The sequence below is a fragment of the Stegodyphus dumicola genome, chromosome X2 (assembly GCF_044657685.1).
Source record: "Stegodyphus dumicola isolate Sdum_Otavi_A_Nest chromosome X2, ASM4465768v1".
Taxonomy (NCBI): Eukaryota; Metazoa; Arthropoda; class Arachnida; order Araneae; family Eresidae; genus Stegodyphus; species Stegodyphus dumicola.
In genome coordinates, this window is record NC_140781.1 from 11117155 (window position 1) to 11142053 (window position 24899).

The window sequence follows — 24899 nt, forward strand, 5'->3', positions numbered from 1 at the left end:
GAGGTGTCCTGACCAATTGAGACATAAAATCTTCTGTTAACAATAAAAGAATTGATTAGCAGAATTAGTTCCCGCTCAAAATTTAGCTGGATCAGCTTATAAATAAGCCCCTCATGCCAGACGCGGTCGAAGGCTTTAGCCACGTCCAGCATAAGTAAGGCCACACTTTGCTTGTTATGTAAGGCGCTGCCAATAAACTCGGTGAGTCTAACTAATTGTTTGGTAGTGGATAAGCCTTTTCTGAAACCAAATTGTTCCAAATGTAGTCTGTTAAAGTAGGGTTGCAAGGGAGTATAGATAATTTTCTCATAAATCTTCCCGAGGCCCGAGAGCAAGCTAATTGGGCGGTAGCCGTCCGGTCTGGATACTTCTTTTCCTGGTTTTGGTAGTACAATGATCTTGGCAAGCTTCCAAGCACGCGGGAAGTAAGGATTTCCTAAACTGGCGTTGATGATGCTTATAAAATGAGTGATAATATTGCGGGGAAGATTCTTAATAGCCATATTCGAGATAATGTCATGACCAGGCGCTTTTCTTTTTTTTTCAGAGTCTTGATAACACCCTGCACTTCTGCTGGGGTGAAGAACTGAGTCCTGTTTCTGACACTAGGTGCATTTATCCAGTCTTTTACAAAGTAGCGAACGTCATAAATGAATCTATAGTCACAGCGTAAGTCATTTGGTTTAAATTGCTGCTCCAGATGATTAGCGAGAATTTTCACTTTATCTTTGTTAGTCAATGCAATACTATTATTGCTATAAATAGGCTTATTCGTAGTGGAACTATTTTTGAGGCGCTTAGCGAAGGACCAAAAGTCCCTGTTAGGTTCGTTCAAACTGAGTATTTTTTCCTCCGATTTTTCTTGTCTGAATTTGTAAATATTCTCTTTAATAATTCGATTTAGCTTATTAACTCTTTCTTGTGGGCTGGGTTCCAAGTCTTATTCCAGATTTTTCTAAGCTTATTCCTCTCTCTGATTTGCTCTCGAATAAAAGAGGGTAGTCTATCCACACCGTGATTCGCCGGGAGTTTACGAGTGGTACTGGTAATTGCATGACTAATAAAATTGGTAAGTCTGTGAAAACCAGTGTCTGTATCCTGAGAAGTTTTAAGCTTAGGCATGCCGGTGCGCTTTTCGCAAAGAAGCTGATTGAATAATGTCCAGTCAGTGAAACTAATTTCCTTCTTCGGGAGGCTTTTAGTCGTACCAAGAGTAGCAATAATCGGGACATGGTCCGAAGTCATTTCCTGCTTAACTTCTAAGTACATGGGTATAAAAGAAGTAGTCAAAATTAAATCCAGAATGTCAGCGTTACTGGGGTCGCTAGGGAAATAAGTGTAATTTTCCGGAGCATAGAATGAAACAGGGTTATTCATGATGAAATTATGTAACTTAGTACCATTTTCATTAGTACGTCGGCATTTCCATTCTTCACTTTTTGCTTTTAAATCACCTCCGAGAATAACGGGCGTGTTTAAAGGCAAGAAACTCTTTAAGATGTTTTCATCCAATAGAACCGAAGGCACAGAAATACACTACGCCATAATAAGGGAGAAGTACGGATACCTTAATCCATGGAGAATAGCTATTAATGCCAGCAAGTCGCAATTATTATTGATAAGGAGGAAAAATACACAGTTGACTATTAATAGCAAGCTCTTATTCTCTGAAGAGATTCCTAGAGTTAGTAAGGCGAAATATTTAGGAGTAATGCTAAATGAAAGATTAAAATGAGGACATCATATAACAGAGGTCAGAAGAAAAATTTTCACTGTTTTAAATAGTCTCATCCCTATATTGGGTAATTATTCTAGCTTAGACCTCAGGAAAAAGAGGCTAGTTTATATCACGGCAATTAGGCCATTGATGACTTATGCGTCGCCGGCCTGGTGCACGGCTACCAAGGAGGATATCAAAAGACTTCAAATCATGCAAAACAAAGTCTTAAGGCTTATCACCCATGCTCACTTTTTTGTGAACAATGCTACACTGCACTGTGACTTAAAACTGGACACTCTAGAAGAGCACCTGAATAAGATCAACAGGAAATTCTTCACGAAAGCTCTGAACTGTGACCATATGAGAAATTTTGATATCTTTACCTACGAAATATTGAATGAGGACGCCAAACTGCGCCCACTTGCGGCCCACCTTATCAGGGACCCGAACTTTCCCACCTGTAAATAATGTACTCAATGTGTTTATTAGCATTCTTAATTTTGTATCTTACTCATTTATTGTACTGTGTATTTCTTAAATACACTAGTTTTATTCACATTCTACACTCATTTTATGACTCTCACTTAGTCACGCCTTTACCGGGCCGGTTACTTGCTAGTTGAGCTTTTGCGTTGCTGGTCTTCCTATTCTTTATCCGTCTTTCTCCTCCTTACTGCGGACATTATGTGAAGATAGTTGTATGTTATTGTGCCCATCCGGCATAAATTTGATTGAGCCAGATAAACTACTGATCTCAGTGATATTCTGGCTATAAGTTATCAGTCAGTCAGTCAGTACCTTAATCCTCTCCTGACCGTTATTTCTGAAGTGTGCAATGTGACATGACTGAAAGGATCGCCTAACAATAAATTGCGACTCCCCCACCGCGATGGCTCAACCTATCACACCTGTAGCACAGTCTTAATATTATTGCATGGTGAAACATGCGTCTCAGTAATTAAAGCTACATCTATATCATAATTAGTAAGCAAGTTTTGCAGCTCCATAATTTTATTAGAAATGCCACAGGCATTCCAAACAGTAAGTTTTATCGGAGCTCTGTTATGGTTGTATCTACCCATTACTATTTTGGTTGGTAGAATTGAAGTCCTTATTTAGTTGGGTAATTTCATTCATTTGTTGTGTAATTTGAATACCAGTTATTTTTATTGCTGCTAAGAGTTCTGAGAGATCAATAAATACTTTCTTGGCTTCTTGAATTTTTTCAGTGAATAGTCCTGCGGAAAGAGCTTGTGAATATGTCTTGTTCTCCACAACTCTGCTGGTTAAGTTTTTTGTTTGTCATTTTTTGCTTTCGAGAGCTTAATACAACTACGAAAATTTGAAGTATGTTCAGAACCGCAGTTTGCACAGCATGGGGTTCTATCTTTGTCATTTTTAAAAGGGCATAAGTATGAAAAGTGTTCTTGTGCACAGCGAACGCATTTAGGTGTATAATTGCAACGAATTTGGGTGTGATGGAACCCCTGGCACCTAAAGAACTGCAGGGGTCCCTGTCTTCCCCTATAGTCTTCAATATTTACCTTACAATCCAGTAGATAGCGCTCATAATAGATTCCTTTGGAAGTCTCATTTTTTGGTAAAGAAATGAGGAAAAGAGGCAGTTTTGTAACGTCTCCATTTCGACGGTGTGTCATTTGTTTAATGTCTGAGGAGACGTAATTTAGGGCGTTCCTCCTTAATGTCTTCAACTTTAGTAGAAGAGGTAAGACCTCTTATTACGACTTTGATGTGTTTTTCTTCTGGTAATACAATACAGTGATGCTCTACAGCTGCATCCTTGAAAATTTTTATAATACCCCTATAACTGTCAGGGTCGTGTGCAAAAATCTTAATTTTATCATTTGAAGTTTTACTATAATATCCATATCCACGTTGTTTAATAAGCTTACGAATGCCACCCCATGCGAATTTATTTTCATTTAATGTGATGGGAGGCAGTTTAGAGTTCACTTGATTAACATCATCCTGCTTGATATTTTCATTAGCAGATTGTTGTTCATTAGATGTAGTATCCAAATCTTTATTTGTGTTTTGTGATTGAGGTACATGTAAGGATTTTTCAGTGTGGGTGTTAGAAACATTAATAATTTCCTTGTTGGAGTCAGTCGATTCCGAGTCTTTTTGTGCAATAATCTTTGCTTTTTTAGCAACATTCTTAAGTTGCCTTGTGCGCACAGTTTTATCACCATATTTGTGAGGTATAATATTATCATCAGAACTGGTGTCTTGATCTAAAGGTTTGCCTATTTCAGGGCTACTATGCAGCTTAATACGACTGTGATCTAACACTTGTAGTGGCTGTCTTACTACTACATGGATCTGCCCAAACAGCTTCCTGATGTGTGCTAGCTGTAGATTGATTTTTATTTGTGTCATCAGTGATGGCCTTGGTAACTTCTAACATGTATAACATGCATTCTCAGTAACCGTTCATTCACCATTGCTATCCTTAACACGCTCCAAATTATTAATTTGACTTTTAATAATTTCTAGCAGCTTCTCCATTTTTGACATGTTGAAACTATCCAAAATAAAATCCTACCCACACGATGGGTTCGCACCGCCAGGTTAGTAAATACATCTACTCCCCTCTATAAACCACGGAAGTTTTTCTGAGGATGAGTAGAGTCGAAGCCTGCAAGACCTCTGACAAGCGGCCGAGGTGCAAGCTTGGAGGACCAACTAGCTGCAGCTGGTTTCTCAGTTCCTTCACTACATGGGAGCCTTCGGTTTGGATTTTCATTTCAAACTAAAGTCTCCTTCATGTTTGGTACTATGCGTGTACTGAAGCAGCAGAATCATCATCAGTTATGTTCATAAGAACAACAAATTCGTTTTGCACCTCAGGAGGGTCCGATTCAGTATCACTCAGAGTACGTTTCATGCTTTTGGTAACAGTAATCCAATCCATATCGCGATGGGAGACATCAGCACGGTGGGAACCAATTTCATCAGATGCGAACCGGTTGGAACCGACTTGCGCTAAGCCTAGTTCAGAGTTCGGAACAAGCTGCTTTGTTACCTCCATTTTCTCCTTGATAGTGGATGATCTGTGATTGCTGTGCATGAGTAATATGCTTGTATATTTCAGCAAATGATATGCCAAAAACAGCAAAAACTTTACTGGTTATCTTGTATAATGGAAAGCACAATTTAGACTTCTAGTCCAGAAAAAAAAAAAAAAAAAAAAAAAAAAAAAACCCCACCACTTCAAATATTTATAAAACAGTGCTGAGATCATTCTAAAAGTCAGTTCACATGGTCTGCCTAAGGCAATTATTTTTGATACATCACACCTACAAATTGTGCTTACAAGTACACATTAGGAAATAACTGCAAAAATACAGCTAATATCTTTAAGAAGTGTTTTTATTACTTAGGATCCCATTTACCTTGCACATCGATAGCTTGGAAACAGTGCAAACATTGGTGTGAATGCTCTAAACTTGAAGTCCAGTATTCACATACATTTTTTTAAACATTATAAATTCTTTCAATTATTTATTTTACTTTCTTAGGCAATTGATTTTAAGGAAATAAAAAAAAAGGGGAATGCAATAAAAATTTTGCATTAAAGTTACCTTTATTTTCTAACTTAATTATAGTATTACATATCTTATTCACAAATGACAAATGATATTTATCATAAGAGCATTGAAATTATACAATACTATTATGTAGCAAATTCAATAACTAATCATCGTATAATTATTCAGAATTTTTAATTATAATGTGCACTTGTGAAACAAAAATACAGTGAGGGGAAATCTGATCCCATTCAGATAATTCACAGTGCAGAATTTTTAAGTTTAATGATGTGCCCTTTTCCTTTAAATTTTAATGAAAAATTATTCTAAAAATATGCATGATAAATCACCTTAAATCCCTTCTCTGTTGGCGTCACACGCCATGCGATGAAGAGAAAAATTCCATCGTTGAAACTGAATTCATAGCTTTAAATTCCATGAGTACTTATGTGTTTCTGAATATTGCTAAGAGATAGTGCAACTGGTCCTAGTTTCTTCACAATTTTCACAGTGAGCTTTCCTGCCTTGAATATCTGTTATTGAATATCCGTGTGATTTCTGTTAGAATATCAACTAAAAAAAAAAAAAAAAAAACATTCTAGATATTTTTTATATTCATAGCCAAATTATTTTTTTTATTAAATAAATTATTTTGTTTTTGTGATAAATGTGATTTTCATGTCCAAGGCAAGTTGCAAAGCTATTTTAATGATAAGGTTGGAAAACCGTTTTTTACATAATTTTAATATTTTTATATAGACATTCATAGTAAACACATCAAAACAATAGAATTCATAAATATAACATATTTTTTTCAAAATTTAATACTTGGGTGCATTGCTGGGAAAACTGGTGATCAGTAAATAGACAGGATATCCCATATTTGATCTGTAAGAACTTCAAAAACTGCTGTCAAAAATATTTTGCATGTTCGAATTTAGGACAAAACATATATTAATTTTCAGCAATTTAAAAAAATGCTTTCTTTGGGTCAAATTAAAAAAAAAAAAAAATCCGATCAAGGGATTAATGTGCAAAATGCCAAATTTTTATTTTTTAACATTTACATGATAAATACCTATCAATTACAAAAAACATAAATTGGATTGAATTGTTTATTTACAGCAATGCATACTATCTGCCTAAGAAAAGGGATGCCCTTATTTCCCATTTATCACGGATATTAATAAGTACTTGCCAACTGATTTAGCTGATAAGATGCAATAACTTTAGTTATAGTTTGGATTTGAATTACAAGATAACTCTGAATGACTGTAATCATCGTGTGCACTGCATCGAATTCAGTTGATATTAAAAAGTCATTTTGTCTAGTTGATGAAAGAGGAAGATGGATATAAGACCTTTGGGTATTGATTCTCAAAATGTTCTCAATCAAAATTAAGATGGCATGCTGGGTAACTATACTGGAGGTGTATGCTAAGAAATACATTTATCTCCTCTTCATGATTCTACACAAACTTGTCCCCAAGTGGGTATCGAATGAACAAGAAATATTTCTTTGTAAATTACTCTTATTAAAAAAAAGGAGGGGAAGGAAAAAATAAGAAATACAGGTGAGAATCACTTTTTATTGTTTAATAAACAAAATGCAATTTCATTTCCAGAAATCAATTATTAAAAAAGGAAAATGATAATAAAACTACAGAATTTTTTAAATATAATTATGCAGCAACTATTTCTGTTAAAACCTGCAAATTAATATTGTCAGATACATTACCAAGTTACTGAGATTTGGAGAAATCCAATTTAAACCAAAAAGATAGGTTTTAACAATCTTTTAACTTAAGTCCCGTTGTAACACAATGTCCATTTCCACCCTCACTTAGGGATGAGCACACGCATCTTATGTATATTTATTGTAAAACTATATTGGATTACATATGGCCCAAGAGCATCAAATGAAAAAAATTAAAAAAAAAAAAAGAAATTAATAAGATTTTAAAATGAAATTAATAAGGTTGATTAATTCAAAATACAAAAATAGTTATTCATAAAAGCAGATATTTTTAATAAACATACACTGTTAAAGAAGGCAAAAATATAAAAAGATTTTCTAGAATTTTATTGTTATTTTCCAATTAAAAAACAAAACGTCTAAATTAATTTCACTACATATAAGGATGCATTTGATACAGTAAGATTTTTGAAATGGCTAGAATACTATATTGACACTTAAATCATGATATCTGATCAAATATTAAAGACTAAACTTAGTGTCTTTTTAATTTGTTTTGTTATTTTTATATATACAGTGAAAGAAATGTGTTTTAAAATCAGGAAATAACATACATGATAATTCAAAAAATCGTAACTTCACAGTGAGACTTCAACAAATTATAGTACTTAAGCACAGAATTTAAAACAATCCAAAACACTTTGGAGAATTAAGTGTTGCATATAGAAACTTAAAATGTTAAAAACAAGATGTATTATTTTTCTTTGTTTTATTGCTCTTGTAAAATTTTCACACAAGTTAAAGTATGTGATGTTACAGCATATCAGCACAAGACACAAAATGTTTTCCAAATGAGTGCACTTTGGTCTAATATTTAACAACCACACATTAAAAATTTTAAATAATATAACCAGATATAAAAACTTGTAATAAAATATTTAGACATAAAAATTTAAAATAAGGTATCCAGACATAAAAAGCACTGAATATTATCTATATAAAATAGTTTAACTAAAATATGAAAAAGATTAAATATTTAAGTAACTAGTTAAGGCAGTTGGAAAGTCAATTATTTGTGACCAACCAATTTGATTTACATGAAAATGTGCATCACTTATTTAAATTTGTCACTCTATTAACCTACATAATGTTTTCTGTACCTAAACTTGTACTGAATATATTTCTATTGACTAGATTTATTACAAAACACAAATTACAGCAAAATAAATAATGATGGCAATATTTCAAAACTAAAATGATAAAATACCCAAATCAGAAAATAAATATATCTTACATTTTTGGTTTGTTTACAGAAAATATACATTTAGGAACAAAAACATAAAGAACTGAATAATAATAACAATTTTTATTAATAAATATAACATTAAGACAAGCTGGAAGTTTGATGTTATTATGAGCAATACCAGTTGAAATACAAAACAAAAAAACTTAAAAATTTCTGTAATGATATTCACAAAACTATTTCAAACACATGGACACCTAATAAACTACATACAAATAAATATGAAGTCTTTATTAGAACAATTTATCTATTTCCTTTAATTTCACATCAAGCAGCACTTCTCTGTAGTTCCATTCAAAATATTATCAGTCACTCAATCTTAATATTTATTATAAAGGGAGATTAAAAAAACTTCAGATGTCAACTTGCTGTGAAAATGCTGAACAATTGTGCTTTAGAGTTCCTAAAAAAGAAATAAACTAATCATTCCATGAAAATAATTACTACATTGAATTTAATTTTTGGGGGGCGGGGGACAACGTAAAACAGAAAGATCTCATGCTACATTAAAATTAATACATAGCAGTGGAAAACATCCTCATCATTTTAATGAAATGAATAAATTATAATTTACAGTAATAAACCAGCATATTTTTTCAAGGTAAAAAATTAAAGACAACAAGGAAGTCTGCCAACTTTAACCTCTCACTTTTTTGGAAGTACGTATATAAGCATACATATATATGTTTCTATTACATACACTGTGCCATAAAAGTTGTTACCCTGTCTTTATTTTCATAAATGTTTGTCACAGATATATACTTCCAATCACCAAAAGGATTAAATAGTGCGAATATCCATGCTGTTGAATTTTTAAATTAAAAAAAAAAAATTTGTAAAAATAATGAAATATAACTTTTTATATGCTTCTTTCGTATCTATACTTATATTTAGAAAAATGACATACTCATTATCAAAAATAAAGTTTGACTTCCATGCAGCAAAAATTGATCATGCCACATAATTCCAAAATCTGCAATTTTTGATATTTTTAATTTGCTTTAAGAAATTTAATTACTTCAGAATTATAATCTGGTAAAAATTCACAAAATTCATCAAACTATAAACACTTTTCATTTTTAATGAATCCAAATGTTACATGAGTAGGCTACATACAAATACTGTTAGTGCGTCTTAGAAATGAATTCTACAGAATTCCATGAATAATGTCTCTATTTTGGAAAAAATATACTGATTAATACATTTAACAATAATCTACTTAGAAATGCTTGTCATTTAATATCACAAAACGTTTTTGAAACTATTTTATATTTAGTTACATACAAATGTGAACACCTCATTTTTCAATTTATGCAAAACCTTTAATACGATCTCCAACTTTAATATCAAATATCTTGTTCTATTTCTGTAGCATGGGAATCACGCTTTTTTTTTTGAATGAGTGCAAAATTTTCCTAAATAAAATAAGTACAGGAACTGGAGGATTAGATTTTTTAATTATTAAAAAGCTAATTTTTTTTAAATTTTAAAATGAAAAAACATGAATATTTGTGTCATCTAAAACATTTCTGTAACTGGAGTTACATGTCTATGACCAACAGTTGCAGAAATAAAGGTTGGGTAAAGATTTTTTGGTAGACACAGCATACCTATACACACACACATATAATAATGATGATGATGGCAGAAGGAAAATCCCACAATTCTCTTGCTATATATATGCTCAAATAAAACGTGGTGTTAAAAAAATTTAGATGCTAAAATGTTATAAATAAGAAAATAAAAAATATTCCCTGATCAAACACAGGGTTAAGGCCTAGGCCATTTCTTTGTGGGACTCCTCACCGATGCAATCCTCGTAGGGAGAGTTAGCAGGAAGTAGTCCGACGTCACTTATGTTGCATCTGCTGTGACTTCACCTGTATAAAACTAACAACGTGGACACCCCAAATTAATTTTAATCACATATATTGTTTTCTAGCAAAGCAGTATCAAAGTCAAACTGGGGGCCCTCGAATTAATTTTATGCTGCCGTTAAATACATTTCCCATAAATTAATTAGTATTACTATGACAAGAATTTGAAGAAAAGGTTTAAGATTCTAATGGTTTGGAATCCAATTTTAAGTTATACAGTACAAAGCCTGCAATCCGGACTCGTCGGGACTTCGGCGATTCCGGATTATAGATCATCAATTAAAATCTGTTAAGATGGCATGCAGTAATTATACAATTAAATATATGAAACCATAACTCATGAAATAAACAGCAATTATAATCTAAAGAGTATCAAAATTTACACAAAAAAAGGCTTAATATTTATTTGTTTACTTTATTAAGCATTTCTTTCAAAGTAAGTTATTTAAGTTGCTTCATTTTTTGTACTAATACATTCTCTTTAATTCTATAAACAGACATAATTTCTTGTTCAGTTACAAAGTTCCATTGTTCAAGTCCTGTAATTGTGTGTCGAGAATACTGACTAACTTGTTAATCGAAATTTTTTCGTTTTCAATAACCTCTCTGTCACTTTCTTCACTATCGGAATTACGCATTAAACACACATGCATAAAGCATACAAAAAAAAAGCTTGTAGCTTTGAGGTCCGGATTATAGATCACTCCAGATAATGGATATTGGATTACAGACTTTGTACTGTATTACCAAAAACGAACATAACTCTTCAGGAAAAATCTAAATGTAGAGCTAATTAATTTACACTATGATATAAATCTTGCTTAAAGATTTTAAGATACAAATTTGATTAACTTTTTAGTAATTGTCATATGAATTTTTTACAATAAGAATACTTGCTTTGTTTTTGAGTATATTACATGTGAAGAGGTTTTTTTTGGGGGGATGGTAGCTGAAAATCAATAAGTCTAGGAAAACAACAAGACTGCTGATGAGTATGTACAATTTGTATTGATACTTTTCAGTAATTTCCCTCCAAGATTATAAACTTCATAAAAATCAAAATGTCATGAGGTAGTGTAGCTGAAAGGTGTAGTAAAAAACAAAGATATTTACCATAATTATACAAATAAACAAATATATTTATCATAATTACATATAAATATTTTTTCTGTTTTGTGTCACAGAAATCTAGTAAATAAAAGACAGAGAGTAGGTTGTCACCATTTATTTTTAAGTTTTGTCCCTCCTGGGAAGCTTTCATATATTTCTTTTTAGTTAAAAAAAAAGTTATTTAGTAGTACTAAGTAATTAAAAGTTACTTAGTAGTTCAGTGTATTACAATTAGTTGAATAAATGCCACTCTGAAAATTTTAATACTTAGCTGTCTATTTAAATTCCAAATTGTGACCAACAAAAAGTCCTTACAGATACCAGCTTAATAATTGCTGCCTCTTAGCTACTTTCAAACTGTGCATTGGCATGTGTGCAATGCAAGTTTGGGACCACTGTTGCAAAGTATTGTTAATGTAATATGTCTTCTTAGGCTGTAGCAATGTGCCATAAAATTCATGGCAATGAGAAAGATAGAGATATTTATTTCACACTTTTCCAAAGACAATTTCCTTTTGGAGAAGAAAAATGTATACATGTGTCGAAGACACGATTTCATTAACGTGAAGAATGCAAGAATTTGCAGTGAAAATTTTCTACACAATGATTGTGAAGATGACATGAAAAATTGTTTGTTTTACTTGCTGCAAAAGAAACTGTTAAAATCCAATACTGTGATAAGAAAAGAAAAATAATGCAGAGTGCTTTTGGAATCACAAATAAAGTTTAAAGAAAATTCATTCTTGCAATTACGAAAATGATGATAGGAATAATAAAACCAAATATGAAGGATTTTAAATAGCACTCAGAAATGATTATGTAAATATTGCTGAATGCCACAACTGCAAAAATAAACAAGAACGTATCGATAATTTGTATGGGGGGGGAGGGAAAAGCTAGCTCAGCATTTTAGGTAATTTATAATCGTATACACCACCAAAGTAATTTCGTATAAAAAAGATCTCCCCCTTTTGCCCCTCTTTTAAATTCTCTTGAGCAAAGTTGTTTTATCAAACATACGACATCCTGTATTTATTTAAATGTAATACATGTGTATAAATGTGAGTATAAGTTAGACAAGTATTTTTAAAATAGCTGCCATTATATCAAATCATAAGAGAAACACGCCAGAGTAAAATTTCGAATTAGGTTAAAAAAGCAATCAGATTAGATTCAATTTTGAATAAAACTAGTGATTTCATGGGAAGTCAAACGTAAGTTCCTCTTCTTTGGCTGCAGAGAAAAATTGACACATATATTCAAAATTACGTTTTTCTTTTGCTGAACTTTAAAAAGCTGTTATTATAATTACGTTAGAAAGAGTAATAGAATTCTCCCACTTAATATGCAGATGAAGAAAAGATAATAAATGCCATAGTCTTATTCTTCATGATTTAATAATAAATGCACAGGAAGGAAAACCTGCAATTTTTAAGAAAATGTAGCATATTTTATCTATTATTTTAAAATTAATAAATAAGTTCTATTAGTTTTTTTTAAATGTTATAAATGCCATAGTTTTATTCTTCATGATTTAATAAATGCACAGGAAAGGAAATCTACAACTTTTAAGAAAATGTAGCGTATTTTATCTATTATTTTAAAATTAATAAATAAGTTCTATTAGTTTTTTTTAAATGTTATAAATGCCATAGTTTTATTCTTCATGATTTAATAAATGCACAGGAAAGGAAATCTACAACTTTTAAGAAAATGTAGCGTATTTTATCTATTATTTTAAAATTAATAAATAAGTTCTATTAATTTTTTTAAGTGTTATAACTGCACATAGTAATAGCACCTTCTCTTCTAAATTACAGCTATTTTTTCAAATTTAAAAAGTTTCTTTGCAGTGCAATCTTTTTTGCAGTCAGTGTCAACATGATTACATCCTCACTCCTCACTTACTGTTTCAGAAGGAAACTTCTATGAACTAGCCCTTCTCTTTTAAGTCCTGGACCAAACATAAATGATGATGATCAAATTAAGTATAACTAATAATTTTGAACAATTAATGAAAATGCAATGCAAAAACAAAACAAACGAACAAAAAAATCCTGCATAAAACTTACTCCTATTTAAAGCATGTAGGAATGTGCATTAAAGATGTAGGAAATATGCAACAACTACCAAGTAGGTATGTTTTCTAGGAAAAATATCAAATTCTGGAAAAAATTTACAACAGTACCTCATTGATAATAAACATTACACTTTTGGAATGTCAAAATTAAAAAGAAGCACAAAATACCAGATTAATAAAAGTATTGTTTAATACACTTAAATTATACTTACAATTAGAGAGACAGAACAGTTACACTTCTAAAGAAAAATATGAAAAACAGCTCATTGTTCTGTATTAGCAGAAAATACCAGCATTAATCTGTCTCCAACAGAGGAAAATGTTTATGAGTAGCACATGCACATTAGAAGCAGCACTGAATCGTCTGTTTCTTTTTTATTTGTTTAAATGTTTTTATACGTTTTAAATTTTAGTTTTTGAATAGAACATGTAGCAATGATTAGCTAATTCTTCAGGTGACACAATTTTTGTGCATGCTGAATTGTGATTGAGATGTAATGCTGTTAAAGAGCCCAGCGGCAGAGTGTCACTATGGTAAATAAATATTGTGAATTTTAAAGAGTGCATTATTTCTATAACATATGTGGTATTATTCCATTGTAGATTAAACGCTATTGATGACAGAAAGTTTTTTGGTCGATCAGAGCCAGAACTGCTAATGAAGTTTATGAAAATATGATGTGACTTTTGGTTTTGTGAAACAGAGGATTACTTAGGATACTTCCAGACTGAAGTTCTACAGAAGCAAAAGGGTAAGCATCTTTCCTTTCTTGAAGCTCTTTACTTGTTTATTGACTTTTGCAAATTATAATGTTACAAAAAGAGATAGTGAAAAAACGTACACTGAAAACACAGTTAACGAAATTAAGGCAAAAAATATTGGACGAAAATGTCCAAAGATGTGATTTAGAAATATTGAAAAATAAATTTTAAGTGCTTGAAACAGAGATAAATTCTAATTTTAAATCTTTGTTTGGGTTACATACACATGACAGTATTGACGCTTATGTAATAAAGAAGAGACTGACGATATTCTCTTAGATGTAGTAGTTGAATTATATCGTAAATTATCCAAATTTTCTAAAGAAAATAAGTCGGAACCATCTGGCTGTACGAATAATGAGAATGTTAAATTACCCAAAATTACTTTGCTGACGTTTTCGGGTAACTTACATGAGTGGCTTTCATTTAAGGATATTTTTTTAACCAGTTTTGATACAATTCCTAATTTAATAGATACGGTAAAATTACAATATTTAAAATCTGCACTAAGAGGAGATGCTTATTGTACTGTGCAGTCAATATCCATAATTGACTAATTATAAATTAACCTTTTCATTACTAGAAGAAAGATTCTTTAATCACCGCGGACAACCGTATGCTCATCTGAAACGATTTAGGAATATGCATCCTATGTTAAATGAGTCTGCATCAGCGATATTAAACTTGATTGATACTACAAATGAATGCATGAGAGCATTAGAAGTTTTAAATCAAAGTGTTAAAGGGTTTTCTTCCAATATATTTGCACACATTTTAGGGCAAGAATTAGATCCTAACACCAGAATATAGCAGGAAAGAAAATTTAACTGATTTAGTATAACTACTTTAACTGATCTTATAGAATTTCTTAACCTTCCGGCACGCGCGCATTGTATTTTTACAACATTTGTTATTTTACAGTTTTGGGCACGAAACACGACAGAAATGAGTGAATATTGATAATAAATTCGTTAAGAAATAAAATATTAACCTTATTATTGCAAAATGCAAATGATATCACATTTAAGTATAAATAAATTATTTTTAAGATCTTATGTCAGTGAGATGGAAATGCAATGATGTATTTCATTATAGAAAATTTAAAACTTATTATTTAATAATTATATTTTAAAATTGAAGCTAATTTTAATATTCATCAAATATATATAAGGCAAGTATAGACAAATAAAAAAGGAAAATACACTCACCTTGGTAGGAAAAAAATATAAGTTTAGCATTAAGTATTTCTGCAAGGAAATTTACTTCTTACTGGTTACAAAAACACACTTTAATATTTTTATTTATTTCTAAAAGATAGAAATAAAAAAAAAAAAAAAAAAAAAAAAAAGGAATGGTAATACTAGAAATAAAATAGAGTAGAGTAATAATGGAGAAACAGAATTTTAAAGATACTTCTCAATGTTCGAAGTTCACGTTGCATTCTATGCAAATAATGTTAGTAATAGAATGACGTTTGCATATGTATTTAAGGCATCTTTTGCATTTCATAGATGCTGATGATCTCTTTTTTTCTCTGACACATAAACCACATATTCCTCATTTTTATGAGGATTGCTCAGGCACTTCATCATTAGGAGCAGTATAATTACGACTTAGAAATGTTGAAATATCGGAAGGTAATGTTTGGATTCTGGAGCACAAATGAAGATACTCTTTCATAAGACTAAGAGATAAATTCTTCAGGAAGATCCTTTGGCACGGTGCTGTGTTAGCTGGCTTTGCAAGTATGTGCAAAACCTGGGCATTTATCCCAGCAAAATTCAAAAGACTGAAAAATAGCACAAGGCCTTCTCCTTGTGATTCTCGAAACTGAATAGGTTCCACACAATTTATTGACGGTGTCCACTCCTCCTTTTGTAGCATTATTAATCCATGATTATTTCAAGCTTATTTGTAGTTGTACCAATGCTGTCATCATCATGCATAGTAGAAAGAAGAATTACAGCTTTGTTTCTACGAGGGATGTACGAAACAAGGACTTTGGCTGGCTGGAAACCAAATACTGCTGTTCGCACCATCTGTCTATTATTTGGCAAAAATCCCTGAGACACTTCCCTCTTATTTTTTTTCAATGTTCCAACAAGTGTCAGTTTCTTTTGCAGTAAATAATTTGCAAGTGGGATGCTTGTGTAGTAATTATCCGTTGTAATATTTCTGCATGAGTTTTTAAGTGGAGAGACCAAACATTTTACAACATCCATAAGACTGTTGGAAACAGCGTAACAACCACTAGGTTGTGCTCCACAATAAATTTCGATACCAGAGATATAAAATGTTTTTGAATCGCACAAAGCATACATTTTTATCCCATACTTCGACGGTTTACTAGGCATGCACTGAATCCATTGACTGTGACCTCGAAAGGGATGCAGCATCTCATCAATAGTGACAAACTCGCTCAAGTGTAGCAATCATTACAATTTTTCACAAATGATTCAAAGATATTCTGGATAGCTGCCAATTTGTCTGTTTTACGTCTGTCCTGTCTTGTTGATATATCATCGAATCAAAGACAACTTGTCAAAAATAAAAATCTCTTCTAGCTCATCACAGCTCTTGCTATTTCAATTCCAGTACCATCACTTGAGAATAATTCTTTTACATTTACATGGTGTCCTTTTTTTTATTCCTATAATATATAACAATTCACAGTATGCCATCATTTTCTCTCTCTAAGTAACCGTGCAGTATTTGCCTTTTAGCAAACTTATATATTTATTTGTACATTCCAAAATTTCATCAAGCATATTTATATCCATGATTTTCAAAAATGATCCTATTTCATCCTCTATATCCTTGGCATAGTGTTTTAGGCCTGGTAACACTTTCACAATGTTCATCTTTTTTGTCTTTGAGCAGTTTGTGTACTTATGTTTTCATCACTTAGAAAATTTACCTTTACAAATATAGACCATATCATCATCATTCCTTTTTTCTATATCGCTATTATCATCATCATCTGAAATATATTGCTCAAATTCACTGCTGATATTATTTATCTCTATATTTTCCTCACTCAAATCGCTACTGTTCTCCCATCCACAGGTTTCCTTGTCTTCCTTTTCTTCATCAGATAATTCTTGAAGAATGCAAGCAAAATCAGCTGGTTGCACATATTTTTTTTTTCCGCCATGAAAACCGAAATAAAAATTACAGAGCCAAATGTATACAAATTAGAATAATACAAAATTACAAAATATTTGACACAAAAAATTTTCTGAATTTTCACCCATGACCACACGTGTAGCGTTAACTTTTACAAAAAACTGTCACATAGCACAAAAGCCCAGAAAAAAAAAAAAAAAAAAGAAAAGAAAAGAAAAGTCAAATGACTTTGTTGGCAGATTCCATGATGTGGGGAAGGGTAGAAAGGAGGAATAGAAATGACCTTCAGACGTCTCAGCTTCAATATGCAAAAAATGTGCATTAAAAACAAAATTTGTACATTTTGTGCATACGCATGTGCTGAAAGGTTAAAGATCCTGCAAGAACTCTCAACTCTTCAAAGAGTGTAACTAACACAAAAAAAGCTACACACAGAGTAACCGTTGTCGTTTCTAATGCAAGTGAAAAACACATACAGAATTTGTATAGATTATGTAATTTGGGAATCACAAAAAATTTGTCCTAAATTTTAAAACTAAAGTGTATAAGAAAGAGCAGAATTTGTGAAAAAACATAATTTATGTTTTTGTTGTATTAATTTGTGCAAGAAATGTAAGAAAAAACATAGCTCTCTTATGTTATCAAAATGAAAATAATTTCATCGGTACCAGAGTAGAAAGAGCGGACAGTTCAGATCAGAAGGAGTTGGATGATCAAAACAGAAATACCTTAAATGTGCCTGCACCTGCTAAACTGCATTCAAGCTAAAACTCAAAATGAAACTATACAGCAGCTACAGGTACTAACAGTGGGAAAAACACAATTTTATATACCGCTTTTCTATTCATTGAGACTAATGTTCGAACTTTAATTAAAAAGAAAGCGTTATGTGATAGTGGAAGTGCTTCATGTTTTTGTACCACTGAATTAGCGGATATACTTAATTTTAAAAAAGGGAAAAGACAAACATTTCAGTTTGCAGCATATCAGGTATTTCAACTATGATAAAAAGAAAAACAGTTGTTCTCTGTAATCAGGAACAAACATATAAAAGGAAACTAGAGCTTTTGGCAATTCCAAAAATATAACCTTACGATTACCAAGAAGGTGAATCTAGCAGATCCGGAATTTTATAAACCAGAGAGAGTAAACCTGTTGCTCGGCGTGGAAGTTTTCTATGATATATTAAGAGTTGGTAAAACCTACGTTCTTCACACGGGTTTGATATTACAAAACAGTGTGTTTGGATATATACGAGGGCCATCCAGGAAGTAGATTACGTTTCCGTCTGTGTCCGCTAGGGGCGGGGCTAGCGCGGCCATCTTGGGGTCAGAGCATTGCGCAGCTCAGTCTGCATCTAGCCGTGCTAGTGAGAGGTTCGTGCTGTGCTCCGTTCAGATATTGTGACGGTTTGAAATGTCTGCGTTAATTGAAAATCCCGCGAGCTGCGAGGTGCGCTCAGTAATAAGGTTTCTGACTGCAAAAAACTGTAAACCGATAGAAATCTATCGGCAGCTTCGTGAAGTGTATGGGGACAACATTATCACTGAAGGTGGAGTGCGTCAGTGGGTCATAAGATTTCAAAATGGCCGAACCAATGTTCACGACGAAGATCGAAGTGGGAGACCCAGCATAGTGACCGCCGAACTTCTCGAAAAAGTCGATGCTAAAGTCCGTGAAAATCGAAATTTCACAATAACGGAACTTTCTTTGAGTTTTCCACCTATTCCCAGCAATGAAGAAATGGCTGGCTATGCAGCGTTTTGATGACGACGCACAGCTGCAAGAAGAGGTAACGAAGTGGTTGAAGGCGCAGGCGGCCGAATTTTTCGACGAAGGAATTTCCAAGCTCGTACATCGCTACGATAAATGCCTTAATTTGTATGGTGACTATGCAGAAAAGTAGTATTTGAGTGTGGCTTTCATCTGTATATAATAAAATTTGTTTCCTATACTTTGTTTATTTTTTTATTGCAAAACGTAATCTACTTTCTGGATAGCCCTCGTAGTTAACGGAAATATAAATGATTCACGATAATTTATCGCATTGTGGGTTAATAAATGATAATCAAGAGAGTGTATGGAAAATGTTTTTCGAACTAGAATCATTAGGAATTAAAGATGATCCTTATTGTTATGAGGAAGACAAAGCATTGGAAATATTTAATAAGACAGTTTGTTTTAAAGGAAACAAATTGTTTTATTTAGAGAAACCACTGCTTCAACGAAAACTAGAATAATCTTTGATGGCAGCTCACATGAGTTGGGGCAGTTATCGCTGAACGATTATCTATGGCCAAGGACAAATCTGAACCCTAACATGTTTCATTTGCTAATTAATTTCTGATTAATTAAAGTTGCAATTTCAGCGGATGTGGAAAAAGCATTTTTGAAGAAAAGGATCAATATGTAGTGCAGTTCCTATTTGTGGAAAACACACAATTAAATGATCTAAAAGTAATCACATACAGATTCAAGAGTGTGCATTTTGGAATTAAATCAAGTCCATTCTTGTTGGCTGCAACAATTAAAGAACACATACACAAATACCGAGATGAGCAGCCAGATGTATTTGAAATATTTAATTCTTGTTTTTATGTTGACTTTTTTACAGAACAAGACAGCATAGAGGATGCTCTAAGCTTATAGCATAAAGCTAAGCTAATTATGAGTGAAGCAAATATGAACTTGCATAAATGAGTATCTAATGATTCTGAGGTGATGAAAAGTTGGGAAGAAGAATGGTTCGAGATCCACCCACATAACGACAATGACTCAAACGAGACAATTAAGATGTTGGGAATGTTCTGGGATACTAATGACGACAGTCTGAATATAAACACAGACAGTTTTATCGAGTTTCTTAAAAATAAGAGTAATACGAAAGGATTCATCTTGAAAACTGCAAGGGAAGATTTTTGATCCCCTTGGGCTAATAACTCCATTTACTGTTAGACTGAAATTCTTGCTACAAGAACTTAGAAAATTGACATAGGATGATGAACTACCCACAGATATCTCTCAGGAGTGGGCAAACTGGTGTTGTGAATGCCACCATCTAAGTAAGATTGTAGTTCTAAGATTTGTTTTGAATCCCGAAGCTGATTCCATTGAGATCCACTGCTTCTCAGATGCCAGTCAGAGGGCATACGGTACTGTTGTCTACGTAAAACTGCATAAGCAAGAAGAAATTTCTGCAAGTTTTGTTGCATCAAAATGTCAAGAAGTGCCTGTGAAAAGAGTTATATTACTAGCAGCGCGCTTATGTTCTGATGTGAAAAAATTGCTTCATCAAAAGAAATCCTCAATAATATTTTACTGGACTGATACCAAAATAGTGCTGTGCTGGAATAAAGGTACCAGTACCTATGGAAATCTTTTACTGCCAACAGAGTTAACGAGATTAGCGAAGTAACACATCCACAGACTGGTTCTATTGTCCAACGAAAGAACACCCAGCAGATGTTCTGACATGTGGTATTCGAACTGACTTTTTTGTGAACTGTTCTAAATGGCGGTCATGCTGTAACTTTCTAACACATACAGAGATTCCTCATCAGGACTTACCAAGTGAAAAAAACCTTTTGAATGATATTCCCAATTTGTCTGCTAATTATACTAAACTTATTCGTGTCGTAAGTTTCATTTTCAGGTTTACTCATAATCTTAAGAACCCCAAGGTTAGGAAGTATGGCGTTCTTACTTTAGAAGAGATAAAGGATGCTGAGGTGTATATTTTATTATATGCCCAAAAAAGTGAGTTGGGCAAGAAATAAAAAAATTAAAAAGAGGTACGTTTGCAAGCCACAAAAATAAATTAGTATAGCTGAATGTGTTTCTCGATAATATGAGACTAATTAGAGTGGGTGGACAATTGTCCTATTCGGACCTACCCGCTAATAGTACACAACCTATTGTTTTACCAAGTAAGCATCGTTTAACTACTATTATTTTAGAGCAATTTCCTTTGAAGTACTTTCATTCAGGATCACAATTTCTGTTACATCAGACAAAGGTTCTGGCCATTTCACGGCAGAAACAATTGTAGAAAGGTCATCTACATGTGTGACATGTTTTAAGAACAAACCCATCACAATTCAAGAAATAATGGCTGAGTTGCCCAAACAGCGTGTCACACCATCCTATCCATTTACCAATACTGGTGTTGATTTCTGGGGCCCATTTGCTATAAAGTTTAAGAATCAACGTAAGGGAGTTTTGAACAAAATCTATGTCGTAGTATATGTATGTATGAGCACAAAAGCCATACACCTAGACTTTGTGACAGACCAAACTAGCCAATCTCTTATTGCTAGCTTAAAACATTTTTCCTCTAGAAGAGGAAAATGCACTAGAATAACGAGTGATAATTCTAAAACCTTTATTGATACTAATGCAGAATTTAAAAAATTGGTTGAATGTCCAGATGAGAATTTAGCAAAATTTTATGCAACTGAAGAGAGAGAGAGGGGAAATTCATTCCTCTCAAGTCACCAAATTTTGGCAGAATTTGGGAAGCCAGGGTTAAATCATTTTAGAATCACTTGAAGAGAGTTGTTGGTATTCAGTGCTTAACTTTAGAAGAATTCTTAAATATTATAATAGAAATGGTAGGAGTATTAAACTCAAGACTGCTCACTCCAATTTCAGATGATTAAAACAATTTTGAAACTTTGACACCATGTAATATTTTGGTCGGTAGACATATCACAACAATTGCTGAGCCAGATTTATCCAACATAAATGAAAACAGACTTTCTAAATGGCAAGGAATTACTAAGTACACACACAAAATTTGGAAATTACGGAAACATGATTATCTGAATAATTTACAAAAACGTCAGAAGTGGAAATTTTTAAAAGAAGACGTTCAGTTGGGAACTCTTGTATTAATAAAAGATGAAATTTTGCTTTCAACAAAATGGTTAGTGGGAAGAATAGCTGAGATTTTTCACTGTAGGGATAAGAAAATGAGAGTAGTACCTGTAAGGTTGCCTAATCAAAATTTGTTAAAATGAAATGTTCGAGATATTTGTGTACTTCCAGCAGAATTATTATTTATCTCTATTATAAACACCTATTTGTTGCCAAAAAATATTTGTTGCGATGATTTGAATATATATTCTTCAGTATTATGATTTGTTACTGTTAAGTATTTTATTGTAGTGCCTTTACATTTACATTCTTTGTAATAATAGTTTTGAAATTTTTAATTTCAATGCCAGGAGTGTTTTGTATTAGCAGAAAATACCAGGGTCAGTCTGTCTCCTACAGAGAATGTTTACGAGTAGTGCATGTGCATTAGAAGTGGCACTGAATTGTCAGTGAGAAACTGTTTCTTTTTTATTTGTTTTTATATATTGTTTCAGATTTTTTATAGTTTTCGAATAGAACATGTAGCAATGGTTAGCTAATTCTTCCGATGATACAATTTTTGTGCATTCTGAATTGTGATTGAGATGTAACGCTGAATGCTGTTAAAGAGCCTAGTGCCAGAGTGTTGCTATGGTAAATAAATATAGTGAAATTTAACGAGTGTGTTATTTCTATAACATATGTGGTATTATTTGATTGTGGATTAAATGGTATTGATGACAAAAAATAAATTTAATTAACTTTCTGGGAGAGAGAGGGGGGAATGGGCACTTTAAATAGCACAATAAGTAAAAATTACAGAATCAACTATATCTTTTTCAAACAAGTCACAGCTGGTAAACCACCATAAATTTTTCCTTCACGTTAAAATTGAAATTGTCTGATAACTCTAACAACACATTTTCAGAGTAAAGATATTTGTATTCTTCAATTTCAGTTTATTTCACACATTAAGAAAAAAATATAAAAAGTACATAATTTTTACAGTTTTTTAAAACAAAAATATTGTAATATTGCTACAGTGCATGCACACTGAACAGATACTGATACTTAGAAGAACAGCTATAATTTTTAACTTCCCAACATATCTCAGAATGAAAATAAATTTTTTTGGGGAAGGAGAGCAAACCAATCTTCAAAACACATTAGGAATAACGGACATAATTTAACCTGCATGAAAACTGAAAACTTTCGCAGAATTAAATGATTTGTGATAGTACTGAATGATTTTTATAAATTTTGAAAAGTACTTTCCATTAAACTCAAGATTACAAATGATAAATTAACGTGAAAAGGAAATTTTAAGTCTTTTTAAAAACAGATGTCTATGAATTAAGAAAAAAAAAAAAAAAAAAAAAAAGAGAAAAAGTGCGTGCAAAAATATAAAATACCACCATATTTGTTCAGTTGTCAATTTGTGGCTTATTAAAAAAGATGAAAAGAAAATAGTATGACAGTAAAAATGTGGATAAAACTGAATAAGATATTCAGTTACTGTGAAAAACAATCATTAGACAGCCCCTTCAAAAATTATCACAAAGCTACTAAGTACACTAGAAAATTGTCAAAATCTACTTACTTTTAAAGGCTCAATGTCAGATTAAGAGCTTTTCACTCCTTTTTCTTAACAGAATCTGTTTTTCCATTTTTTGCAGTATCACCTTTTACAGATGTCTGATCCCCTTTACTGGCAGGAGTAAGCAGTCTTGCAAGTGTGTCCCAAATACCTCCGAAGAATAGGGCACAGAAGAGATTTTCAAAGGGAACGAATGGGTCATGAATTCCTAACAACATGGATGAGAGCTTGAAATAAATAAAGAATATAACAATGCCAAAATATACCAAAGAGTGAGGAGCTGACAGGATATCGGTTTTCTTGTCTAGAACAAATATGACTGAAGCAGCAATGGAAGCCTTTGTTGGGCTAAACAAAAAATTAAAACATGTTCATGATATTAATAAATAAAAGTATTAAAACTTTCATGTAGAAGACATTTTACTAGAAGCTTTATATTTTATAGAAATCAAATTATTGGCAAAATAAGTTAAAAATTTTATGAATTAATGTTTAAAAATACTTCTTAGTTGAAGTGGCAACCATGCTTAGATGCCAAGTTTGACAGATTAGATTTGGTCCAATTTATAACATACAAATTTCAAATTTCTGTAGCAAAGGTTATGTGGTAGCCACTTTCACAAGGAAGTACTTTTTAAAAACGTATAAAAACTTCAAACAGTTAGAGCATTCTTAAATTTTTTCATACTTCTACCATATAATGAGCATATAAAAAAAAAAGACTTGATATTCGATACAGTTCTGAATATTCTGATAAAACAAGAAACAAATACTGTGTTTTTTGCAGAATGTTTAAAGCCCGAGGTAATTTATTGATAAATGTTCATTTATTTGAATATGACAAAGCACATAAGGACTATCTGCCTAAGGGAAGGGATGCTTTATGGAAGACTTTGTCAAGGAAACTGGCTGGTATTTATTTTACATGTGGCAAAAACCATGAAAACACACGTGTAATCAACCCATTCACCAGAATATGAATCTTGATCAAAGTAACAGTGGTCAACAGCCTATCAAGAGATCGATCACTGGGTGGGCTCATCAATAAATGGAAACTTTCATTTCTTTTTTATATTAATATCGCTGCCAAGGCATGATTCTAAAGATTTCATGCATTTATTACATGATGCATCTGAGAAAATTTCAAGAAGCTTACAATATCATGAGCAATTCCCATACGTTTTGAAACACTTTCATGCTATGTTTTCAAGAACTTCAGACAC

The 24899-nt window shown here is 32.2% G+C and overlaps 1 protein-coding gene across 2 annotated transcripts in view; it reads right to left on the minus strand.

Moving 5' to 3' along the window:
• Positions 1-5308: 5308 nt before the first annotated feature.
• LOC118201304 (trimeric intracellular cation channel type 1B.1) overlaps positions 5309-24899 on the minus strand; it is a 48865-nt gene continuing 29274 nt past the window's right edge. Inside the window, exons 5-6 of one of the 2 annotated variants that reach the window (XM_085809492.1) lie at positions 23680-24024; positions 5309-5844 (exon numbers count right to left, since the gene is read on the minus strand). In XM_085809492.1, the coding sequence (XP_085665618.1) occupies positions 23712-24024 (313 nt within the window). In that variant the 3' untranslated portion in view covers positions 5309-5844; positions 23680-23711. Of the gene's footprint in view, positions 5845-6840; positions 8674-23679; positions 24025-24899 lie in introns of those variants that run through there. The other variant, XM_035373389.2, reaches the window with a different exon arrangement.